At 32.6% G+C, this 23,610-nt stretch overlaps 1 protein-coding gene across 1 annotated transcript in view; it reads right to left on the reverse strand.

Moving 5' to 3' along the window:
• Nucleotides 1-23,610, reverse strand: part of LOC143225243 (unhealthy ribosome biogenesis protein 2 homolog) — a 69,216-nt gene that overhangs the window by 9,855 nt on the left and 35,751 nt on the right. Inside the window, exons 11-20 of the mRNA XM_076454303.1 lie at nucleotides 22,149-22,440; nucleotides 18,250-18,434; nucleotides 10,926-11,153; nucleotides 9,381-9,536; nucleotides 8,551-8,702; nucleotides 7,977-8,120; nucleotides 4,953-5,202; nucleotides 3,329-3,592; nucleotides 2,966-3,088; nucleotides 2,432-2,521 (exon numbers count right to left, since the gene is read on the reverse strand). Coding sequence (XP_076310418.1) covers nucleotides 2,432-2,521; nucleotides 2,966-3,088; nucleotides 3,329-3,592; nucleotides 4,953-5,202; nucleotides 7,977-8,120; nucleotides 8,551-8,702; nucleotides 9,381-9,536; nucleotides 10,926-11,153; nucleotides 18,250-18,434; nucleotides 22,149-22,440 — 1,884 coding nt within the window. The remainder of the gene's footprint in view (nucleotides 1-2,431; nucleotides 2,522-2,965; nucleotides 3,089-3,328; nucleotides 3,593-4,952; nucleotides 5,203-7,976; nucleotides 8,121-8,550; nucleotides 8,703-9,380; nucleotides 9,537-10,925; nucleotides 11,154-18,249; nucleotides 18,435-22,148; nucleotides 22,441-23,610) is intronic.

The raw sequence follows: 23,610 nt of genomic DNA on the forward strand, positions 1-23,610 counted from the left end.
AAAAACGTTGAGAGCACTGTTGTTCTGAAAAGTTGCTGTTGAACCTGGCTCTGCTGAAGTTCAATGATTTCATCGAGGTATTCATCATTGGCATCTGCTGTTGCAACACTAAATGTGAACGACTGTCTCATCCATGCTGGATATGACTCTCTGGTGGTGAAGTATCCATCAAAAGACTTTGCGAGCTCATCTAAGTGCATGGCAATTGCTTGCTTCAGTTCTCCAGGTACAGAAATGTCTCCAATTTCAGACACATCTTCGATCTTACTTACACAGTTGTCCAGCAGGGGAAAGTTTGCGAAGTTATCATTCTCTGTTTGTCATTTCCATAATGGTAGCTTTTTTGAAAAGCCTTCAGGTTTTCTTCCACTTTGATGATGTTGACTCCACCTTCCTGCATCTGTTGATTGAGATGATTGAGAGCATTGAAGATATCAGCCATGTACACCAAAATGAGAATGAACTCAGACTTTTGAAGCAATCTGCATAACAATGTTAGTGCTCTTGCAAAAACAGGGCTAATTCCACACACATGGCAAAATTACCTTTCCCTGGGATAACTACCGAATATTAGAAGGGTACAGAAGTACCTCGAATTCAGAACCCATTTTATTACACAGCTCTCTGAAAATGTGGTGCTTCAGGTCACTATTTTGCACAAAGGTCACACATTCCAACACAATTTTTAATACTTCTGCCAGTTTTGAAGGCAAGGTTTTTGTTTCCAACGCATGCCTGTGCAGAACACAGTGCATTACAATGATGTGTGGTGCATAGGCTTTCACCAGCACACCAAAACCAGAGTTTCATCCCTGCATGACTGGAACTCTGTCCAAACAAACTGCAGAAACCATATCCCATGAAAGATCGTTGACTCTGAAGAAGTCATCCACATGTTTCTTCATGTCGGCTGCCTTAGTTGTTGTTGCAAGAGGCTTACAAAATAAAAAATCTTTATCTCATCGTTCTTCACATAGGGTACAAATACAACAAGATTGGCTTAGATTGGAAACATCAGTGGTCTCGTTTAGTTGAAGGCTGAATTTTGCTGGGCTTGAAATCAGATCTGCAACTACTTGAGCCAAGATGTCATCGCTCATGTCAACTATTCTGCTGCTGATGGTGTCATTTGAAAGAGGAATGTGGGATAACTTATTTTCAGCAGCTTTTCCCAGCAGGATATTCGCTATCTTCAACGCAGCTGGTTTTATGAGTGCTTCACCAATGGTGTGTGGTTTGCCCTGCTTTGTGATCAAGTATACAACTTTGTACGATACAGTGAGGAACGGTTTGTAGATGGGTACAAAGCCAAGAACAGGCAAAGTAGCCTTTTCATCAAACCTGGCTCTCTTTACCTTGAATTCAGCAAGTGTTGTGTTCTTGTATTTCCCCTCTCCATACAGCTTTAGGGAGTGTTCTTTTAGTTTTGCCAGTGCTAGACTAGAATTGCTCAACTTGGCATTGTAAATCATGCATTGAGGATGCTGACTCCCATCATGTTCCGTAATATACGTGAATCCATATTATATGTATTCATCCGATCATTTTCTGTTTTTGCTTGACATAGTTAATATGAAAAGATTGAAATATTAGGAAAAAAATCCCAAATGGCGCACGATTACTACAGTCAAAAGTCAACTGCTAAGCACACGAAGTTCCCTGCAGCACAGATATTAAGGCCAAGTCATGTGATGTGATCAGCTGCAGCCAATGATTGCCAAGTGGAGCATAACGTCACGAATCACACTAGTGGGGTGAACGGAACGGACACACACACAGTGTGTATGTCTTGACCTCAGCTGAACCCCTGAGACTGACTCACCAAACCCCTGAGTTCGATTGAACCCAGGTTAAGAACCACTGATATATATAATATGAAACAATGAAGTCACATAAATAGAAACTGTTTAATGCCTTAGTAATAGTGTGCTGTTACTGGTATAGAGTAGGGCTTAGTTGACCAATTAAAATGGCTCCTCTGATTTTGTATGTGTGATGCTTGATTCTTTGTTAGTCTCTAAATTTTAAGTCTCAAAGTAGATTTCATATCATCACAGATAATAACAGAAAACTGTCAAATGGTTTTTGGTCTTGTAGCTGATTGTCATAAACAAAACAAAACTTTTATTAACTGAGGCCTTCAGTATTTCAAGTAAAATATCAAGGGTAAATACACATACATAATATTTTAAACATAAAGGTTCCATGCTCATTTTCAAGTTCATAGAGAACAGAAAATAAGTTCCTAATATTCTACATGTATTGATAATATACATAAAACCATTTCATCAATGTTTTGTTGATATATTTCAGGCAGAATTCTGAACTTTTATTGTCCTATTTTAGATGCTTCTTATCATACAGATTATTAAACACAGAATTTCAGCTAATATATAGATTGTGAACAACTTAAAACAGATCAAACACCTACTTCAGCCAAATGTGAAAGCAAAATTATGGTTGCTTTCACAACAACATCTTTCTTTCCAGAAGGTTCTTCACTGTACAGCTCCTCTGATAACTGAAATTTTAAGGTTTTATAAAATACCAAAGTTTCAGTAAAATTAAACAGAACTTTAACAAAAACTTATTATCCTAATGATAATACCAACTGTCAAACAACAAACAAATATTATTTTTCATTAAGAAACAAGTAAAACAATTTTATATTCATTAAGTATATAAAAGATTATCTTTACCAAAAATATCAAACCAACTTTTTTGCCCGTATAGTACTAATTTTTAAGCCTCTTTTTGAACTACAAACTGCACAAAAGCAGAAATGTCTTTTATGAAACATTAGAGTAAAAAACTTATATTTGCATACATAAAATGATATTATTGCTTGTCTTAAGATTTAGTTAATGAGACACTTAGAAAATAACCAAGATTTTGAATTTACTTTAATATATAATCTGGAATTTATAATATAAAGATTTATTAAATTCATGTGAAAGAAACTCACATATTTCACAATATCCTGTAACTTGTTCTTTACAGACACATCTCTTGCTGCTAGATTAATTAAACTGTTAATAAAATGACTGCTCCAGGTCCTTAGAGCATCAAACATTGAACTATTTTTTGCCTGTTCAAAATTATATAAAGAATATTATCAGTGTCACATTTTTTTTCCCAAAAAGTAGTTCATTCTTAACTTCTTTCTAATATTCAGTATATTTTTGTGAAAATGTAAAGTGAGAATTTTAAATGAAAAATAATCATTTTTTTCTCTCAAGTCAATTAAAATAAATATTCTCCAAGAGCACATAATATCTATATGTACAGTTATTAAAATTACAGCAACATCAAACAACATGAACATTACCTTGTCTATGATGACAGCCAAACTGTCAAATACACATGTCAAAAGAGGAACTGGTTCAACAAAATGAAAAAGCCACACACTTCGAACTCCTGACAAAATACTGACAAAAGCCACACATATTTCTATAGTAATTTGGCATACATCTCCATGGAATCTGCCTGTCATCAAACAATCTCGCACAGAAACCAGAAGGACTGTGAGTCCAAGCAAACATCTAATTTGATTTCCAGGATATAAGGACTCTAGTGGCAAACAGCTATGAACCTAGGATAAAAAGTGTACCTCCTTTATTGTCACAAATGTAGAATAAAACAAAAGGAGCATGTTAACTTACAATTATAGCATTATAAATTATAAAACCTTAATCAATGTGTACAGTACAACTGAAGAAAAAATGATAATATTTCAATACCTAGCCTTGTTTTAATGTATTATGATTATTTTCGATTAGTCTAAAATCCAAAACTATCCATACTTCAACAGCCACTGGAATAGGTCTGGTGTGATTAGCTAATATTAAAATAATTGTTATAAAAACAAATTAATTTAATATGTGTATTATATAAAATAGAAATTCTGTCAAAACTATTTATTTCACAGATTTCTCAATAAAATATAATGTCATCAGTTATTATTCTCTTATAGATATAATGCTGTATTGCCTTCATTCCTAAAATTTAATTATCATCTGCTGCTTAACTCATCACCACATGGCTTCAGAAGATAAAATAATGACACTCTGACCAAATGTAAGAAAAAACCAGGAGGTCCAAAGTACAAAGCTCAGAGGTGTGAATATCAAGTTCAAATCTGAACTGATGTTGAGAATTAAATTAAAAAAGGGATTTAGAAATATGACTTAATGGTTGAAATAGAAAGAAAATGTCAGAAATACAGTGTTTGTAAAGGACATACACAAAATCACATGAACAGCTTTATCGCCACTTTCATATAAAGCTATTGGATCCAGTAGGGATTCCACCTATCTGGTCATAAATGATATCATCACAGAGAAAAATGTTTTTCTTATAACTTTCCCATTCCACAAAGTTAAAGTATTTTCTATTTGATGATATAATTTACAACTAGATAAGTGAAATCCCTACTGAATTCTTACTTTCACCCATAAACAATTCTAAGTAAAATACTGCTCAGTATCACAAGGAAATGCAAATGCCACATTTTTGTTGCAGTAGTTTTAGATAGGCATTAAGCCTGCTCACTTTTGGCATGATTTTCATTATCCAATGAAAGTGCTGTTTTTATCTTTATATTATTTTATCTTATCTATGTTCTTTTCATATCTATCTTCCCTATGTAAATAAGCAGTTATTTTATTTAGTTGGTTGCTTTAATAGTTTGTTGAATCAGCAACTGTTCAGCATGAGTGCCTTCTTGAATGGTTGGTTATAATGCTCCTCCACTTCTTAGGTGCACATGGCTTCTGAAGATAAGGTTATGAGGCAGTACTGTAATAATATATTTAAACAAAATCAAACGTTTTCTTTTAATTGTACACTTATTCTACAATAAAATATCCTTGATACAGTAAGAAACAGTTCTGATTTTATCTAAGTATAAAATAGGGGCAAAGAAAACTTGGAAAAGTAAATAAGGAAATTACTTTTAACAACATAAGAATTTTTTCAAGTTTCATTTTCCTTTTTGAATGAACCTTGAGATTCATCCATTGGTTTAGAACACAAGCAGCCTCTTGCACTTCTAACCACATGTTATTGTAAGATTCCATTCTTTTGCTGACATTTGTGACCTTTGGTGTTGTGTTAGCAAACTCTGACCACAACTTGAAGTTTCCAGAAAGATGGTTAAACAGTTTTTCAGTCAAGGCATCACTCTTTTGCTCATTGTTTTTTCTGTTTGAAATAATTAAATAAAGAAACATTAATTTCAATCCTTCTACTGAAAGCTTATAATCTAAATAAAAGGTGTGGCCTGATTATGCCAGATGTGTAAGTCTTTGGAAAAGAACATGATATTTAATAATTTGTAAAAATAAAAGAAAAAAAAAGTATTGCAATCTTGTTTCCTTTTGTATATAAACATAGGTCTAAATACTCAAATGAAACTATACATTTTGAAATTTATTACAGGATTTTCTTACCTAAAGTTATAAACATGGTAATATAAGAAAGAACGGGCAACTTTGAGGAAATAGAGGGCACTAAAATCCACTAAGAACTTTTGAAGGACCAAATCTTTATTTTAATAGGTTACAAATCATAATTATTCCATTCACAAAATGACTGATAATGTGTAGCACGTCATTCACTTGAAATGAGGCATTAACATCCAAGAACTAAAAACCTTCTGTTTTTAACAAAAACCTTTAAATATGCATTTTACACACAGAAACAAACCAAAATTTACAACATAAGTTGTTCTTCCTCATAAATTATTAATATATTTCAATATAAAAGCATCATATAATGTATTAAATTTATAACTTTAGTAGTTTGTAGTACAAAGAGTGTTGAAATGCATTTAAAATATTTTTTATATGTATTTCAATGCAATATTTACAGAGTTAATGTCTACCAACCAACCATTGAGGTTTCAAATAAAAATGGTCTAGAAGGCTATATACAACTCCTGAGCTGCCAGCTGCCCATTCATGATACAGAGAATGGTTTGATTGTTGTTAAAGTTGTGCAATAAGACAAAAATGTCACCATTAAGTGTAATGACCCACTCACTTTTCATTGTGAAAGGGCTAATACAAAAAGGACAATATTTATGTATATTTTTTTATTATTAAGATTTTAGTGACCACTATGCATTTGAATCCAAAGTAAAGGGATCTATTTGGAATATTTTAAAGATGTTTATATAACAAGTTTAGTGCTTGTTTGTCTGCTTCAATTCTTAAGACTTGCTAATAAACTCTGGAACTATGACCATTTGATATTTGGCAGGGACTTGTTTAAATAATTAAGCTCTCTAATAGGATACTTTTTATTTCCTGCAACCTGTTCAAGAATGATTATGTTATGGTATTTAACCTTTATGAGTTTTCTATATTCCTACCAAAACCTGTGTCATGTTTTCTTGATCATGTTGATTGTGCTGTATTTTTACACAATGTTGTGTGAAAGTGTAACACAAAATTATTATTCAAGTAAGGTTCCTATGGTGAATGGCCTTACTTTCATGCTATGAAATCAAACAGAAAAATGTTACTTAAATTATCATCAATTGTGAATTATACTTTTCAAGTAGAAATACTAAACATCTCTCTTCCTCTGTTAAATTTGGTGTAAGTTGTATATACCAATATATTTCATTTAAAGTCTGTTAATTATTTCTTGTAACTAGCAATCATTGGGTGTTTACACCAAAGACTGCAACTCCCTACACTACTAGCCTGACTAACCATGAAACAACAAAGTCATATATTTTCAAAACTATTTTCAGAACTTATTGCATAAATGAAACACCAAAATGCTACACATATTGATGTCCCTTTTACAACACAGTTAAAAGGTTACTAAATATGAACTCCATAAAATAATCTATTTTCACTGACAATTGTTTCATGTCAACAGATCTATAGATTTTTGTCTTCTAACATCTACTGTTAATGAGAGCCTGACCTCTAATGTTCATAGGACTGTTGTAAAAGATGGGTGATATTTAAAATTTATGATTTATTCTATGTTTTAGCATTGCTAAAAGAATTTTATTAATTGTCCACCAATCTTTTACACATTTCATTTTCATGCCATTTCAGAAGATGTGTCAATCATGTGGTTACCTTTCACCAATAATACTGCTCCATCTATTCTTGCACAGCCAGCCCCTTTTATTATTCTAGCATAATCCTCACTTCCAATAAGTGACAGGTACAAACTAGTAACACCAAAATATCAATGGGGAGGAAGAGTGGGAAGTGGATGAATGGAGTTAAGTACCTATCAAAAATACATTTTCAGCATAAAAAACAGCACTACCTCCTCTCACCCAAAGCTAGAATCCCACATTGCAAAGGTGGAGGTGCCAGTAAAAATGTGTATTCAGTTAAGTGGAGAGCAACTGCCTTGATATAACAGGTGTGCTCATCACCTAGTAACAAATGAAGTAATAAATATAGGGTAGAATGCAACAGGCAGGTACTATAGTCTCAAAAAAGAGATGTACAGCACCATTCCGTGGAGAAGCAATGTGTATTCAGCACAGTGTGGACAAAATCAGAATGTTCTGAAATGGCACAAAAATGAAGGGGTATAAGAGATTGGTGTTCTATTAGAGAAAATGACTTAACAATGCATAAATGGCAAACCAGAATCAAGAGAGCTTTCAGTGAGAGAAAGTAGTACCATTTTGGAATAAAAAAAAACATAACCAATTCCTTTCCCTCTTTCTTTGTCCAAAACCTTTAATATTTAATTTTTTCCTGACATCATAACGTCATAACTTTTTTGCCTGATTACTGGTATTTTTTTCTCATAACATTTAAGACAGTTCAAAATGAAAACAAATGTTCTTTTTATTGAAATATTTTATATAAAAGGTAAAGACTACATTTGGTTTTTCAATGTGATAAACAGCTTCTTGCAACTAAACTATAGTAAAATGTGATTGAAAGATAGTGTAGATGCCTAAACATGAACAATGCTTTATTCCTTCCTACCTTTTAGATCCCTGGAAGAGCTTTTCAGCATATTTCCACACAGATCCCACAAGTGCTGTTTGAAGGCTACTCAATTCTTGGAAGATGGATGTCATTATAAAATCTTTGGTTACAATATACAAAGTTAATTCACCAGCTGGTAAACTAGATATGGTAAAAAAACAAAAAAAACTGTTCAATTAGTTTGTTAAAATTTCTTGACATTGGAGGAAAAAAAAGACAAACACTATTATTACTTCAATAAATTGTGATTTCAAATCATGGTTTAGGAGCTTGTCAATAAGGGAACAGCTTGGTCTAGCTTTTTAAAATTTTTTTGTGACCATTATAACAAATACAAGACATTTTTGTTTACAGATATTTATCTACATGAAAAACATATTGATTATTTTCAGGCAAATGTTGTATCTTTATTTATGCTTGGACTTAAAAAAACACCAAAAAATAATAACTGGGAAGCTGTTTACCCAGTTGGATTATGAATGGATTTGTAGCATGTAATGAGAATTATCATCCTCTCCCCCTCCCCAAATTTTCCATTATTTTTATGTGTTGTTACAGAAAAACAAAATACCTTTGTTCAGTTGATTTTACAAGGATTTTCACCATTAACTCTGATAAATGTGCTATCTTCTTTGGTCTAAGATATGGCAATATAATAGGCAGATGCTCAAGCAGGTGGTGCCACAAAGGCACTTTAAAGTTTTCCACTGTTATGCTTGATAACTAAGCAATAAATAAATAAAAATTATCAAATATTATAATTATATTTAACTTGTTGCATTCATAATAGTATATTAATTTTTTATCATTACACTACACATTACACTACACATTACACAAAGAATCAACTCCTTTTGTATATTAAAAACTACAATTTTAAAAATATGAGAAGTTGAACCTCTTTAAATTGTAGTTTTTTAATATATAAAGGGAGTTGATTCTTTGTGTATAATGTATAACTTTTACAAAATTTCATTCATATAGAACAGCACTATTTTGATTCATTTGAATGCATTTAGAATTTTATGAGTGCAGAACAATTTTTCACATGGGTATTTTACAAATAACAACTTCCAACTTTAATAGTAATCCCTCAATTAGTTGGATCCAGTATTATAGTAGTTAGAGAGAAAACTATTTATAATTATTTAAAACATACTTCTAGAAGTGTGTTCTTGGTCAAAACTGATTTAATTACCAAATAAAACTACTGTTAAAAATTATTAGGACAACTATGTGTTTTCAATGGAACAAAGAAACTTCCAAATACTATGAAAATGTATCAGAATAATTAGTGAATTTTCAAGAAATTACTTTTCAACATGCTGAAAATATTTAATCTTATTTACATGCTAGTTACCCAAATATGTTTTACTATGCATAAATATGGTGAATATTTACCTGTCCATTCCAAGATATACAGCTGTCAATATCAATCCTTTCAACTGCAATTTTAACTAAACATGCAGCAAGAGACCCAAGGGTTTTTCTAACCACATCTGGTGTACTGTCAAAAAGCATCAGTATAGCTCTAACTTTCTGAGTACATAAAAGTACCTGAAAAAGTTTATAAAGTAACTAAATTTTACTGCATAAATATTTGTATACCCATACATAAAAATTAAACTGCTTAACTCTCTCTCTCCAAAGCAAATACAGGCCTTGGATGCAGTATAAATGACAACTAAAATGTGCCCAAAATTTCTTTGTCACAAAATTCTTTGAGAAAATCCAGTGGTGAATGGATTTCATAAAATCCAGCTTCACGTATCAATGTGATTCATGGAATTATGAGTTCACATTAGTCTTTCCTTCTCCAACTACTCTCTGTGCTACTTCATCTTCACCATTCTAACAATCTTTTTCTGCTTCTACAGCTGTCCTCTTCCTCTTATTATATTTAGATTCAGACCCTGCTTTTCTTCTCCTCATTGTAGCACTACTTGTCTTTCCCTCACCTGTATCTGTATTCACATCTAACTCTCTTGTCTCTCACTTTTGCTAGATCTAACCAAGTCAGATCTCTCACTTTAAAAACCATCATCAGGATTATTGGTAATAGAGTTCATTTTCTTGCCTCAGAAGTTCCTAAAAATAACTTCCTAGTTTGCTTAGAAGTAAAGCAACAATGTCTGTCAGAAAATGTCTTTCTTCTATCAAATTGGCACTCAGATTGAACCTACTTAGTTAACAGAAGTAGTTCTAGTTTTATATTGAATATATAAGGCATATGAAATGCAGAACTTATCATGAAATGAAACAAAACCTTCAAGCCAATGTATCAACTTGTCCAAGTAGGAAGACAAGTGTGCAGATATATCAACTGCTTGGGGACAAAGAGTTAATATTAATGTGATAATGAATCTTTTAAATATAATTTAAAAAAAAAAAACGTTCAAGTGAAGAGTTATAATTCATCTGAAATGCTCTTACATATATTTCTTTGATCCATTTGAAGATGATATTTTTAGCTTTAGTCTATATAGATGAACAGGTCAAAATGTCTTTTACAAGCAAGTTCCAAACATTGAATAACCTATTAAAACTTTTCAGAAAAAACTATCAAGGTATTAGTATTTTAATGTATTAATTAATTTTCTAAATATCATATAAATTACAGCCTTTAATTACATTAATACCAGCATTTTCCTTAAACAATAAATACAAAATGTGGGAAATTGTGTAAGACAATAATAACATATACACACAGGGCTGAAGCATGTTGTAAATATTAATAAAATCATCTAATGTAGCCATTTACATTTGTGATATTGGTGCAATTATGGCCTAGACAGATGGAACAGACATAAAGCCAAAAGACTCAAGTATTTCCAAATTCACATATATTTATACAATTAAAAAAATCTGTTTAAGAGAAATTACTTAGCTTGAAACCAATGACTAAAGTTGTGTCTTAACCTAACAGTAGACATTTATAATTTTTACCTTAAAATAATGAAAGGTTAATTCATCACTATGGATGTCCATTATGTTTTCAAGATTCTCTGCTGGAAGGTAATGGTGTAGAAGTGAGAAATCCCCTGAGCTCAGTGGATGTGTGACTGGTTGAGCTGACCAATCCATTCTGTAAGCTGACCGATACATTTTTAAAAGTAAATGCACCTCTCCCCAAGTATAACATAAAACCAAAAATGACCAACCAAGGCCTGGAACCTGATGAAATGTAAAATAAGTTTTTAGACATGTAGCAACATTAAACATGAAAGAAATAATTGAAAATTCAAGTAACACTATAAGAAACAACTAAAGTAAAATGTTACATGTAACTGATAAAACACTATTTTATTTTCATTTTTGCATTCAGCTATTTCATTGCTTTTGCTGTAGACCTGGCATAGCCAGGTGGTTAGGGTGCTCGATTCCTCATCCAAGGGTCGTGGGTTCAAATCTCCATCACACCAAACATGCTCACTCTTTCAGCCATGGGAGCATTATAATGTGATGGTCAATCCCACTCTTCATTGGTAAAAGTGTAGCCCAAGAGTTGGCAGTGGGTGGTGATACCTAGCTGCCTTTTCTTTAGTCTTGCGCTGCTAAATTAAGGATGGCTAGTGCAGATAGTTCTCATGTAGCTTTGAGCAAACTTCAAAAACAAAACATTATTTACAATTTTGTTTTATGTGAAACCTTAGTGTTTTGAGTTGGTTATTAAAGTTTAGACATTATCATGGACTTAAAATATTTACAAATATACTATAAATATGTCACTAATTAAGTTGTTTATGTTGCAGCTCTTCATTTTATACTTGTGTAACAAAAGTGTTTTAAGTACTGAGGTCCATCATAATTCATTGTATTCAGTAAAGTGCAATTTGCATTAAATTAGTAAAATAATTTGGTAATGGATATGATGAACAGAGTGTGGTTGGAATACTATTATTATTATTATATACTTTTCTGATTTTCGAAAATTCTTCAGAGGCTAGATTAAAAATGTAGTGTTAGAAATTTAGAAATGGCTTAACAAAGCCTATAATGACAAGTTTAATTAATTATAATCATGTTTTGCCAGTTTGTAAAAGATGTTCACACCAAAAACCTTCAAAGAAATATTTGTGAAAATATTTTAAAGAGATTCCTGCAATCTTTTTTAAACCAATTTAACATATGAACAATCAGGGACCATTTGACCCATCAAAACTGTACTTTTATACCCATCTCTGAAGAGAAAAATTTTAAGCCCACAAGTTAACATTTTATTTCTAATAATAATTACCTTTACTGACATTTTAACTATTTATTGACCTTAACTTTGCTCATTTAAAAATTGGTCTTGCTTGCTCCACACTTAAATGCCATTGGAACTACAATATTCTCCAACCATGTAATGTGCCCTGTACCTGGTACTGTATAAAAGCACTTCACTCAGATAATGTAATAACTTTTTTGAGATGGAGATCATTCCAGTTACAAAAACTTGCTCTCAGTGAGGAGGAAGGGCAAGAGAGTGGCAGCAGAGGTAAGTTAACTTCCCAAACATACTTTTCACCTGCTGACACTTTACATAGAATCCCACATTGAGAAGAAGAAAGGGCCAGTGAGGGCATTACTCATAGAAAAAGCATCTGCATAGATCAGGAACATACCAAGATAAGAGTAGTACACAAGTGTGAGACCCTGCTACTTCTATAACAGGTTTGCTCTTCACCCAGAACCTAGTTCCTGTATCAAGGGTAGAACAGAACATGAATAATCATTATTATAGGCCAGCCCCAACCAGATAGCTGAGGTTCCACAACTTGCATTTGAAATTACGGGGTCTTGATTCCAATATCTCACATTGGTAGCTAGGATTAGTAGACTGTAACCTGTAGCCATAGAGTGATGTTTTTCACCCAAATGAAATCATAATGAGAAATTAGGTAACACTGAAGAGGACAAACTTTATTTTCCACCTGAAAATGTCCAAAAGGCAACACCCCAGGCTCAGAACAACAGGATCACTTAAGCCCTGCTCAATCAAGGAAAATGACTCATCAGGTATGGAATTATGAACATCCATCCTCACTTCCCAACCAAACTGACAAGAAGTATTCCACTTACCCCTAGAATTTGGAGAGGATGTGGAACCTGTGCTCAAATAAGGATACAGAACTGTTTAGCATTCAGAATTAGAAGATAGAGGACCACCTTCTATGAACAATATATAGAACTGACATTGATCAAAGAGAAGGGCCATCATAAAGGAGAGAAATGACTAGCAAATGGATTAGAGCGAAGGATCTTTCACTTTGCCTGGTTGCCAGCGTCTTGAGAATAAAAGACCAATCAAGGTAAAGCAGTACAAATGTGGAATGGTTTACAAACAAATTCGACCAATGATATCCACAGGTGAAGAATAACAAAATGTACAATTTAAGAAAAAGGTGAAACAAAGAACATGTCACTAAAAGCTCAAAAGGAGGATGAGACAATACATGTAAAAACAACTATAAAATCTCAATTTGGTAATTGAAAATGTCATTTGGGCCAAAGAATATGAAAGAATTTTAGTAGACATGATAGAAGTGGGGATTCAAAAACCTTCCAATATTTATAATACCAAAACCAGTGGATAAGGATGTCTCATATAAAGCCACCATAGATGAAGCAAGATCCTTCTCAAATACTCAAGTTACAAAACAGGATATGATAAACACTTTTAGATGAAGAGGGTTTAAGTTCCTTTTAATACACAAATGATGATAAATATTCCATTTCTAATGATGAACAGTCATGGTCGACCTAAGAAGAGATTTAGATAAGTACAGAGAAACCTCAGAAATCAAACCCTTATGTTGGACAAAGAGCCACATTACTTCCAAGAATAAAGATTGAATTTCCAAGCACCTGTTTGGAGAATGTCTGACTGAAGTTGTCTCAATGGAGATTTCCAATATGGAAGAAGTAGAGGTTGATATTCTTGTAGATACTGAAGAACTGGAAATTATGCTTGAGCTTGTCAATAAGGTGCAACCAAAAGAATCCAAAAGAGTAGAATGAACGATCGTCAAAACCTGGGGTAATAGCCAAATTGGAAGAAAGGCATTCAGATGTAAACCTGTCCAATCCTGAATGAATGCATCTACTAAACATATTTGAAGTGTGGTATTGAAAATCAAATCAACTGCAGTTGAGGATTCCAATGAGTCACAAATACATCAATCAATTAAGACACAAACTGAGAGCAAATCTGCTAAAAATTTTGTGATGTAACATTTCTTCCATCAGAAAAATCTAGATGAATCAAGACAAGTGAGTTGCAATTAAATTCATCTCTTTTGGAACATGACATGCTAAAAAAAACTGATAAGATAGGAATAAGCAAAGCAGAGAAGATCCAAGGTGAGAAAACAAAGGTCTTGAGAATGTGTGCCTCCTTGACGAAAAGTCCGACTAAGTATCCTAAAACTACTACCCTTGAAGACAATTTTCCCATTCCTGAAGAGATGAGTCTGTGAACAGATGAATTTCGAGATGAGGTAGTGGAATGAGTACCCCAATAGTAGTGTTGCATCGATCCAACCACCATTCACAATCAAGAATGATCCTCCTGAATACTGATACAGAATGATCCAAAAGATTGGAATGCATAATCCATTAGTTACTAACCACTGAAGAAACCTCATACATGCTTATCCCAAAGGAATGAGAGACCACAAGTATGCCCACATAAAAACAATCCAAGTGATAGGAGAAAGAGACATAAGTAAATAAATGATGGATCTTTCCAGGGGTTGAAGCCTGAGAAGAGATGGCTGAGCTTGACTTAAGTGAGTATTGAAACACACATCCAAACAAACAAGATATTGTATAGGTAACAAAATAGGCTTCTCCAATCTGATAATAAATCCCACTTTTGTAGTCTCTAAAAGGAGAATATTAAAGTGTTGTCCTGCTAATTGACAGGGTGGAGCCAGAATGAATTAATTGTCCACATAATGATGTGTGCACAGGCCCAAGGAATGCAGATGATGAGAAAAAACTTGAATAACTCTGTAGAAAACATAAGATACTGATGCAAGACCAAATGGAAAAGTCTGAAGCTGTAGCACCTAACCCTTGTGCACAAACATAAGAAACCTCTAGGAAGATTCTGCTGTAAACATATGGAGATAAACATTGGTAACATCTAACTTAGTCATCTAGAGCCCTGGTGCAAAGTAGTATCATGAGAAAATATTCCACTGTGAAGTGAGGAGGATCTTTTTTTCTTCTTGGGTATCATGGAAAACCAGAATATAATCCTGGAAGAATGGGATAAACCATTTCTACTACTTTTTTTAAAAACAACTCTCTTATGACCTGATAATTAAGCTCCACTGCTGATGATCTGTTGAAGACTGAAAGGTAACAGGTCAAGCAGACAATGATGGAGGTGATGTAAATTGAATGGCCAATCCTGAAGCCAGAACTTATAGGATTCATGGATCCCTGGTGAAAGAAGTTCAGATGTCCAAGAAGTGATGTAATCATGCTCCCTTGCTCCCAGGATAAGCACCAACATCGTGGACCATATTACAAGAACCAACAGATCTGGGAATTAAAGGAATGGATCTTGAAACACTACAAGCACATACTCCCAAATTAGAACCAGAAAGACAAAAAGCCAATGACAGTAAAGAAGACTTTAAACAGACAGTATGAATCCAGGATTCCAACATTTATGGAACTCCGTTAAATAATATGGAATGAAAAAAAGGAATTTTTCTAACTCCTTCAGTGAAGATGATGATAAACAAATCCTTTCTAACAAAGCGTCTCAACCCAATAACTCCCAACAACAAACCAGTCAGAAAACCAAGAATGAACAGAAGAAGACAATCTGATGGAAGTATACAACAGGCAAAATCCCCAAATTGTTCTCAAACCAAATAGTCACTTGCTGTCCTTTCTGCTGACAATGAAAGTGTAGAGTCAAATGTAAGAAGAGACCCTAAATTTCAGAAACTTGAATAACCAACTGAAGAAAAGAGGCTGGAGATGGCTGGTAAAAATGATCCTCTGTTGAGGTTGACCAAGTAAAAGACAAGTCTAAATTCTTGCCAGACGTTTCTGGGTCATTTGCAAAGGATGCCTCAGAACACACCCATAGAAACATCCTTGTTATGCACATATCTTCACTGAGCAGCAAATCATATCACAGACAGCTTAGGCCAAGAGACAAACACCAGATAGCAGAGATGGAACAGAAGAGGTATGTTTGACATTTGTAGTAGAAATCTTAACTCAGAAATTCATGTCCATCAGTAAGTTTGTTTGATTGTTTTTGTTAAGTAACGTATAAATACAAATAAAAAGATAACCATAGAAATGCCTACTGCACTCAAATTCACAAATTACACTATGTAACAAAATTTTTACTTTTTCTTGTTTCTGGGCAGAATGTATTATTTAATGTTGCTTATGCCTAAAGTAAATGAAAAAGACCTATTTTTCTCTTCAAACTTTGCTTTTGTGACCTGGGTAATGAAATTTTCAAATTTACCCATTGCTGAGTAGCTGATAAAGAATTTTCTCGAACTTCAAGAATTTTCAAGAACTTTCTAGAATGTTGTATAACATCCAGAAGCCTCAAACCTGTGCTGATCCATAATAGGAATAAGTATCCATGTCTTTCCGTGGCTCATTCTGTGCACCTCAAAGAGAAATACAACAGTGTCAAGACCTTGCAAGAAGCATTGAAGTATGATGAGTATGGCTGGGAGGTTATCAGAGACTTGAAAATGGTGGCATTCTTGATGGGTCTCCAAGGAAACTTTACCAACTTTCCCTGTTATCTTTGCCTTTGTGAAAGCAGGAACACCGCAGCGCACTACAAAAGAAAGCACTGGCCACAATGGACCGAGTTCTCTGTGGGGAGGCACAATGTCAAGTGTCAGCCACTAGTGGACCTCCAGAAGGTTTTGTTCCCACCACTGCACATAAAACTGGGTTTCATGAAACAATTTTTTACAACTCTTGATAAGGAGTCTGCAGTCTTCAAGTACCTTCGAGACTTCTTCCCTAAGCTGTCTGAGGCAAAGGTCAAAGCTGGTATCTTTGTTGGACCACAAATAAAGAAGATCCTGGAGTGCACAGAATTCCCCATGAAGCTCAGTAGGAAGGAAAAAAAAAAGCTTGGGGCAGCTTTGTCACAGTGGTTTGGGGCTTCTTGGGCAATCACAAGGTCAAAAATTATGTGGAACTTGTTGAGGCTCTGGTGAAGAACTGCAGTAAAACGGGCTGCAGGATGTCCCTGAAAGTCCATACCCTTGATGCTTATCTTGATAAATTAAAGGAGAACATGGGAGCATACTCAGAGGAGCAAGGTGAGCGCTTCCACCAAGATATACTGGACTTTGAACGCCACACACCAAGGAGCGTATAGCGAAAACATGATGGGAGACTATATTCGGGGGCTGATACGTGAAAGTGATTTACATTACAGTCGCAAATCTCAAAAAACTATTCACTTCTAAACATTTTTGTTCATTTTTGTATAACTGTAGTATAAATATATATAAATCTTGATTCATATGTTGTTTTATTCAGACCTTATGTAAATGGAAATATACAAATTTGCCCATTTTTACATAGAAAATAGGTTAATTTGTAAATTTCATCATCAAGGTCACAAAAGCAAAGTTTGAAGGGAATAATGGCCATTTTCTGTATCTTTATAACATAAGCAATTAAGAACTAAAACATACTATCCAGGAACAAAATTTGTGTTACACAGTGTTATCAGGACATTCTTGCTATTAGATACCAAGAGAACAAGTGATTACATTATCGAGATGATATGCTTACATATACAGTATCTAATAAGAGGGCTCATTGGAGAAATGTACACATTAGAATTTGCCTAAGGCAATTGAGTGGGGTTAAAAGAGAGGAGCAAGCATTCTCATTGCTTAGATGAGCAACGAGTAGAAACCCTGGAGGTTGAGAAATAGCTGTAGTGTCAGTGGATAGTATGTTTTGGAATTATACAATTTCTCATTGTTATCATCTGTTTGATCAAGTGATTTTATAACACATACCAACTACATAATAAATCCAACTTCTTTAAAATTTTCTTCTCTAGCATATTCATTTCAGAAGTTTGGGATATTATTCAATATCATTTTGGTTTCAAGACACTCCAACAAGGCTATTATGACACCAAACATTTAGTAGCAGTTTGTATGTACAAAAGTAATTTAATATTGTTCCTACTGTAAAATATCAAAATATTGTGACAAATGAAATTTCTAAATACCACATTCAACTATATGCTCAAACATACCGAATTATCATCTTTATACATTTCAAACAGGCCAATAACACACTGTTGTAGAACTTCCATTAACTTCTCTACTTTTGGCAGAGCTGCAGTTGGAAGAATTTCATCAGTAAGACGTGCATGTAGAAGAAAATTGTGTAAAATAGTTGTCACAATTTTTAAACATTTGCACACTTCTGTTTTTCTCTCTGAAAATATAAGGAAAAAATATTATTAGCAATATTCTAAATATCAGTTAAAGAATTACTTTATTACATGATATTTTTAATTCAGTAAGGTATCAAAAATATTAGCCTGTTGATAAAAGAATGAACCAGCAAACAATTCAGTTTTTATTGTAATAGTAATATAATAATAGAGTGCTAGCACTGATTCAGTCTTTGTAGCATACATGGGGCTAATGATGAAGAGAATGTTAAGTCAGATGAACTTAGTGTGAAGTATAATACATTCAAATGATAACTTAATTCTGACATGGATACTGCCAATACTTAACTGCTGGGATAAAGTTATAAGTAGGACAGTAAAGCTGAATACTAATCATGAATGAATATGCGAGAAGTTTTCAGGCTGGAAGGATTTGTGAGATCAGTTCAATGGAAGCTTTTTTGGAATGAATGGTTTACTTTTAAACAATGTAGAGAAATGTATAATATGGGAACAAAGTGCAAAAGTAGTTTTCGTGGTAAGTCAAAATGTTACTACTGTAATGCTAGAAATATAAGACCTTAGAGCACTGGTTGGAACAGAATTTTGATATAATGGGAATAACTAAACCCTTACTGATCAAAGACAATTTTGATGACAGGAATTTCTTTGAAATACAGAGTTACAGGTTGTTTAACAGGAATAGAGAACTAAAAAGAGGGTGAGGAATGGTTGTGTACATAAAATATGAGGTTGAACTTGAGTTTCTGTTATTGAGTTTCTGTGGTTATAAGGGGAGAAAACTTTTAGTTGAAATTTGTCACAAACAACCAGATGAAATTAATGAGAAACTCTCAAGTGAGGTTATTTAGATGTTAATAAAATTATAAGTATGAAAGATTCAAATTTCAGACATATAGTTTTATATTAAATTTTGCACAGAGCTACATAAGGGCTATTTGTGCTATCCATTCCCAATTTAGCAGTAAAAAAAGGAAGGCATCTAGTTATTAACACCTACCACCAACTCTTGGATTACTCTATTTCCAACAAATAGTGGGATGGGCTGTTACATTATAATGTCCCCATAATTGAAAGGCTAAGTATGTTTAGTATAACAGGGATTCAAATCCATTACATACAGATTGTAAGCACCCTAATCACCTAGTCATAACTGGTCCTCGAGCATACAGACTGAGAAATTTTAAGAGTCAAATCATGAAGGGGACAGGTTTTTTTTAGAAACTGTTCAGGAGGGTTTTCTTCACCAAACAGTTAGAGAGCATAACAGGAACATAACATGGTGAAGAATGGGGATCATTTAAGTGCAAGTGATAATTTCTCAATTATATTTGATTTCTGCTGTATATGGAACTAAAGAATAACAAAATTTTCATTCCATCATTCCATGGTTTGAAAATTAATTTTGAATGGATAAGACAAAAATTATATCTTGTAAATTGGGTAACTGAATTATTTGCAAATACTGATCAAATGGGGAACATTTTTAAAGTAAATCCACAAATATTAGAGACAGATATGCTCCTCATAGAACAGAGAGAATGACTTAAGTAAAAAACCAGATTGGCTCACAAAAGGGTATAAAAAAGAATTACAAATATATAAGTGTGAGATGACTGCAACCATAGATTTTATGAATTATAGAAGCTTAAGAGAGTTGATCAATTACAAGTTAGGAAATCCAAAAAAACTATAGGAAGATTTTTCATTAGTGAAACCATACTGACTATCCAAAAAATTTTGAACTTTGTTAAATGAATTTGTCAAACATCTTCCTATAGTATAACTGTGGAACTGGTCTGTCTAAATTTTCAAAAAACTTTTGACAAAGTGCAACATAAAAGGCTTGTTAAAAAGTTTAATCTGCAGATGTAGAGGACAGACTGTCTCATTACATAGAAGAATGGCTAGATGGAAGAAAGCAGAGGGTTGTTATAAATGAAGTTCAATCAAGTTAGATTATTTAAAACCCTTAGTGGGGTAACCTCAGGGTTTAGTGTTAGAACCTTTCTTTTTTGATTTACATCAATGACACAGGTGAATGAATGGTCAATAAATTATTTATATTTGGTAATGATATTAAAGTTTTTGTTGTTTTTGGCCATGAGAAGGATGTTACTGCTTTATAAAATGATTTGGACATTTTGATGAGTTGGGCAAATCAAATACAGATGGTTTTTAATTATAACAGCTAAAAGGTAATGCATGTGACATGTTACAAATTAAATTATAAAGGAAATAATCTTAACATTGTTAAGGAAGAAAAATATCTTGGTGTTCTGGTTGATTAGTCCCTTAAGCCATACAAGCCCGTACAAGCAATGTACTGTTGCTAGCAGTTGAGCAAATAAGATTTTAGGTTGTACTTAATATACTGAATACAAATCTAATGAGGTTATAATGTCATTATAATACATGAGAACTGTGTTTAGTCTTGGGGTCTTTATATTAGAAAGGAAATTAAACTGTTGAAAAGGGATCAGAGGAGGGTTATTAGGATTATACCCAAGACAGAAAGATTCTTATACACAAACAGGTTAAGGTTTCTGAAATTTTTTCATGAAAAAAGAAAAGTTAAAAGGAATTTAATTGAGGTGTTTAAGATTATAAGAGGAATTGATGGTGTTGACGAATTATATTTCTTCATATTTAATGGTGAAAATGGTAATACTAGTTGAGACTAATATAAATATTGCATGGTAGAAATTATCTTCTACCAATACAACTTTATTTTTTTAATGAAGCAGGTGGCCTTTGGAATGAGTTACCTTCAGATGTAGTAAATGCAGTTAGTTTAAAGGCATTCAAAAGTAGGTTTGATAAATGTTTGAATCATAAAGGCTGGTTTTAAGTGTTTTATTTTTATTTGAGAAATCAGTACAGTGACTGGGCAAGCCTAGATGGACCAACAGGTCCCTTGTTGTTCTTAAATTAAAGGGTTTTAGATAAAGCAAAGGCAGAAAAAAAAGATTTTGAATAAATCCATGAATTTTCAAGGAATTATATTTAACAAAAAATTCAGTTTTATTTCATTTAGTGATTTAGGTGTTATTTCCTAAATATATACTTCAAGTTTCAGGAAAATACAGATTTTAAATTTTATTTTATATTACATGATAAACAGTGATTTCTCAATATTCAAAAACATCATTATAAAAATGAGTAAAATACTATTTCAATATCCAATGATTTCATCTATATTATATGTCTTAAGAAGGTTTAAAAGATACAATATGAAAATATAATGTTATTTTCAAAATAAAAGTAAAAACTCATTTAAATATTACTGGAATTATTGAAGCTATGTATTCAACATGTCCTACAGAAGTTGCTCCTAAAATATGCTATATATTAAACAGATATTACTAAGACTATCCAGTGTAAACTATGGTTACTAGTCTATAAAGTTTTAGCTATCTCAAAGCAACTCAATTATGATAACAGTTATGCAAGAGGTACATGTACAATACACATGACAAGTAAAAATAACCATTAATTTAAACTTTCACACATATATCATCAATCTTTAGCACTTCTCATTTTATTTTAAAAGTACCACTAAGAGAAGAATATTTAATTATTTGTTTCTTCATATCCATATACATATAACAAATATACAATGGTTATTTTAAAGTTCAATAGATAAATTTATAATTTAATACAAGTTTGAAATGGTTTGATTTGATACTTTTCACAAATAAAAACATTTAAAACAAATAAGCTTATATACTCACTCTTTCTCTTGTATATATTCAATAGCTCAGTAACAGTGTCTGAAAACACATTCCAAACATTCAAAGTCTGTCCAAAAGGAAGCATCAATACCGACTCTGTAAACTTTATCATAAATGCTGCTGGCAGACAAGAAGAAAGTGGACTTATTTGGCTGTCTCTGTTCTCTTCAATTGTTATCATCATAGCATGAAACAGTTTTGAAAGAAATTTTGGAATCTGTTTCAGACGAAAGTAGGTTGATAAGAGATGACAGAGAAAATCTGTCTGGTGGGTTTTAGTCTCTTCATCAAGCTAAACACAAAGATGGTATAACATTTCAACATATTAAATTTTACAGGCAAGGAAGTAAAAAGTGATTCCTAATACACACAATTTCTTCAAACAATTTTGATATTTTTCTTCTTTATTATTGTAAGTAGTTCCAACTTTAATTACTTTTCTTAATCTGGTTTTGTTTTTAACAAATTCAACAGATCACATGTTCTCACCCTTTTAGATAAGAGTTTTTATCAAGAATATTTCTAACAAATATTGCTAAATATTGATATGACCTGACATTTGTCAGGTTATTTATACCAAAAACTATGGTCTGTATAGTGAGACAAATGGAGTACTAAGTTGAAAATTGTTATAAATTAATAAATAAATATTAAACTGAAAAAGGAATATATAAATAACACAAGCAGTAAGTTACATCTGTTTATAAATGTGATATACAAAAATGAATGTTTGTATCAATTAACCTAACCTAATACACCTATGAATAGGGTAGTTATTATTCACATGAAATAGTTACTAAACATTCTGTTCTCATGTGACTGTGTTGTTAATCAAAATATGACAGAAATTCCAAAAATTCATGCAACTACCATGAAGAGCATTATGCTATCACTAGTACAAAGTCACAAAGGTATGATTGCCTCTATCTAGTGCAATAACACCTCTAAATGGTCATGGCTACAAATTACAGAAAAACAGCCATAACACGCAATAACTTAAGGTGACAAGTATGATTATCTTATTTATTGCTTTAAATATGGAAGTCTATTGAGATAAATATTTAACACTGTAAAAGACTGATTAAAATCAGAAGTTACTTCCTGCTGACACCAATTATATTAAATAAACCAAGAGCTTACAAGATGTACATTTCAGTATGATTTCAGGTGGGTCAGTATGCATGCATTAGGAATGAAAGTTTCCTCATTATTATGGTAACCTAGATGCTATATAAACTCATGTTGACCTAACTTAGTAAGTCAGTCCAGCAAGACATGAGCAGCAGGGTAAAATAGTAAGAAGTAAGGAAAAAAACCTTAGTAACTCAACTTCATTCATCATAAAAATGATGACACAAAACTTTCATAATCACTGTGCATAGTAAGTGTTTGATCACATATAAAAGTAAAGAAGTAAAAAGTATTATGTAACTTTTGAAAAAATTAATATTTGAGATTATCA

Source organism: Tachypleus tridentatus, chromosome 9 (genome assembly GCF_004210375.1).
Source record: "Tachypleus tridentatus isolate NWPU-2018 chromosome 9, ASM421037v1, whole genome shotgun sequence".
NCBI classification, from domain to species: domain Eukaryota; kingdom Metazoa; phylum Arthropoda; class Merostomata; order Xiphosura; family Limulidae; genus Tachypleus; species Tachypleus tridentatus.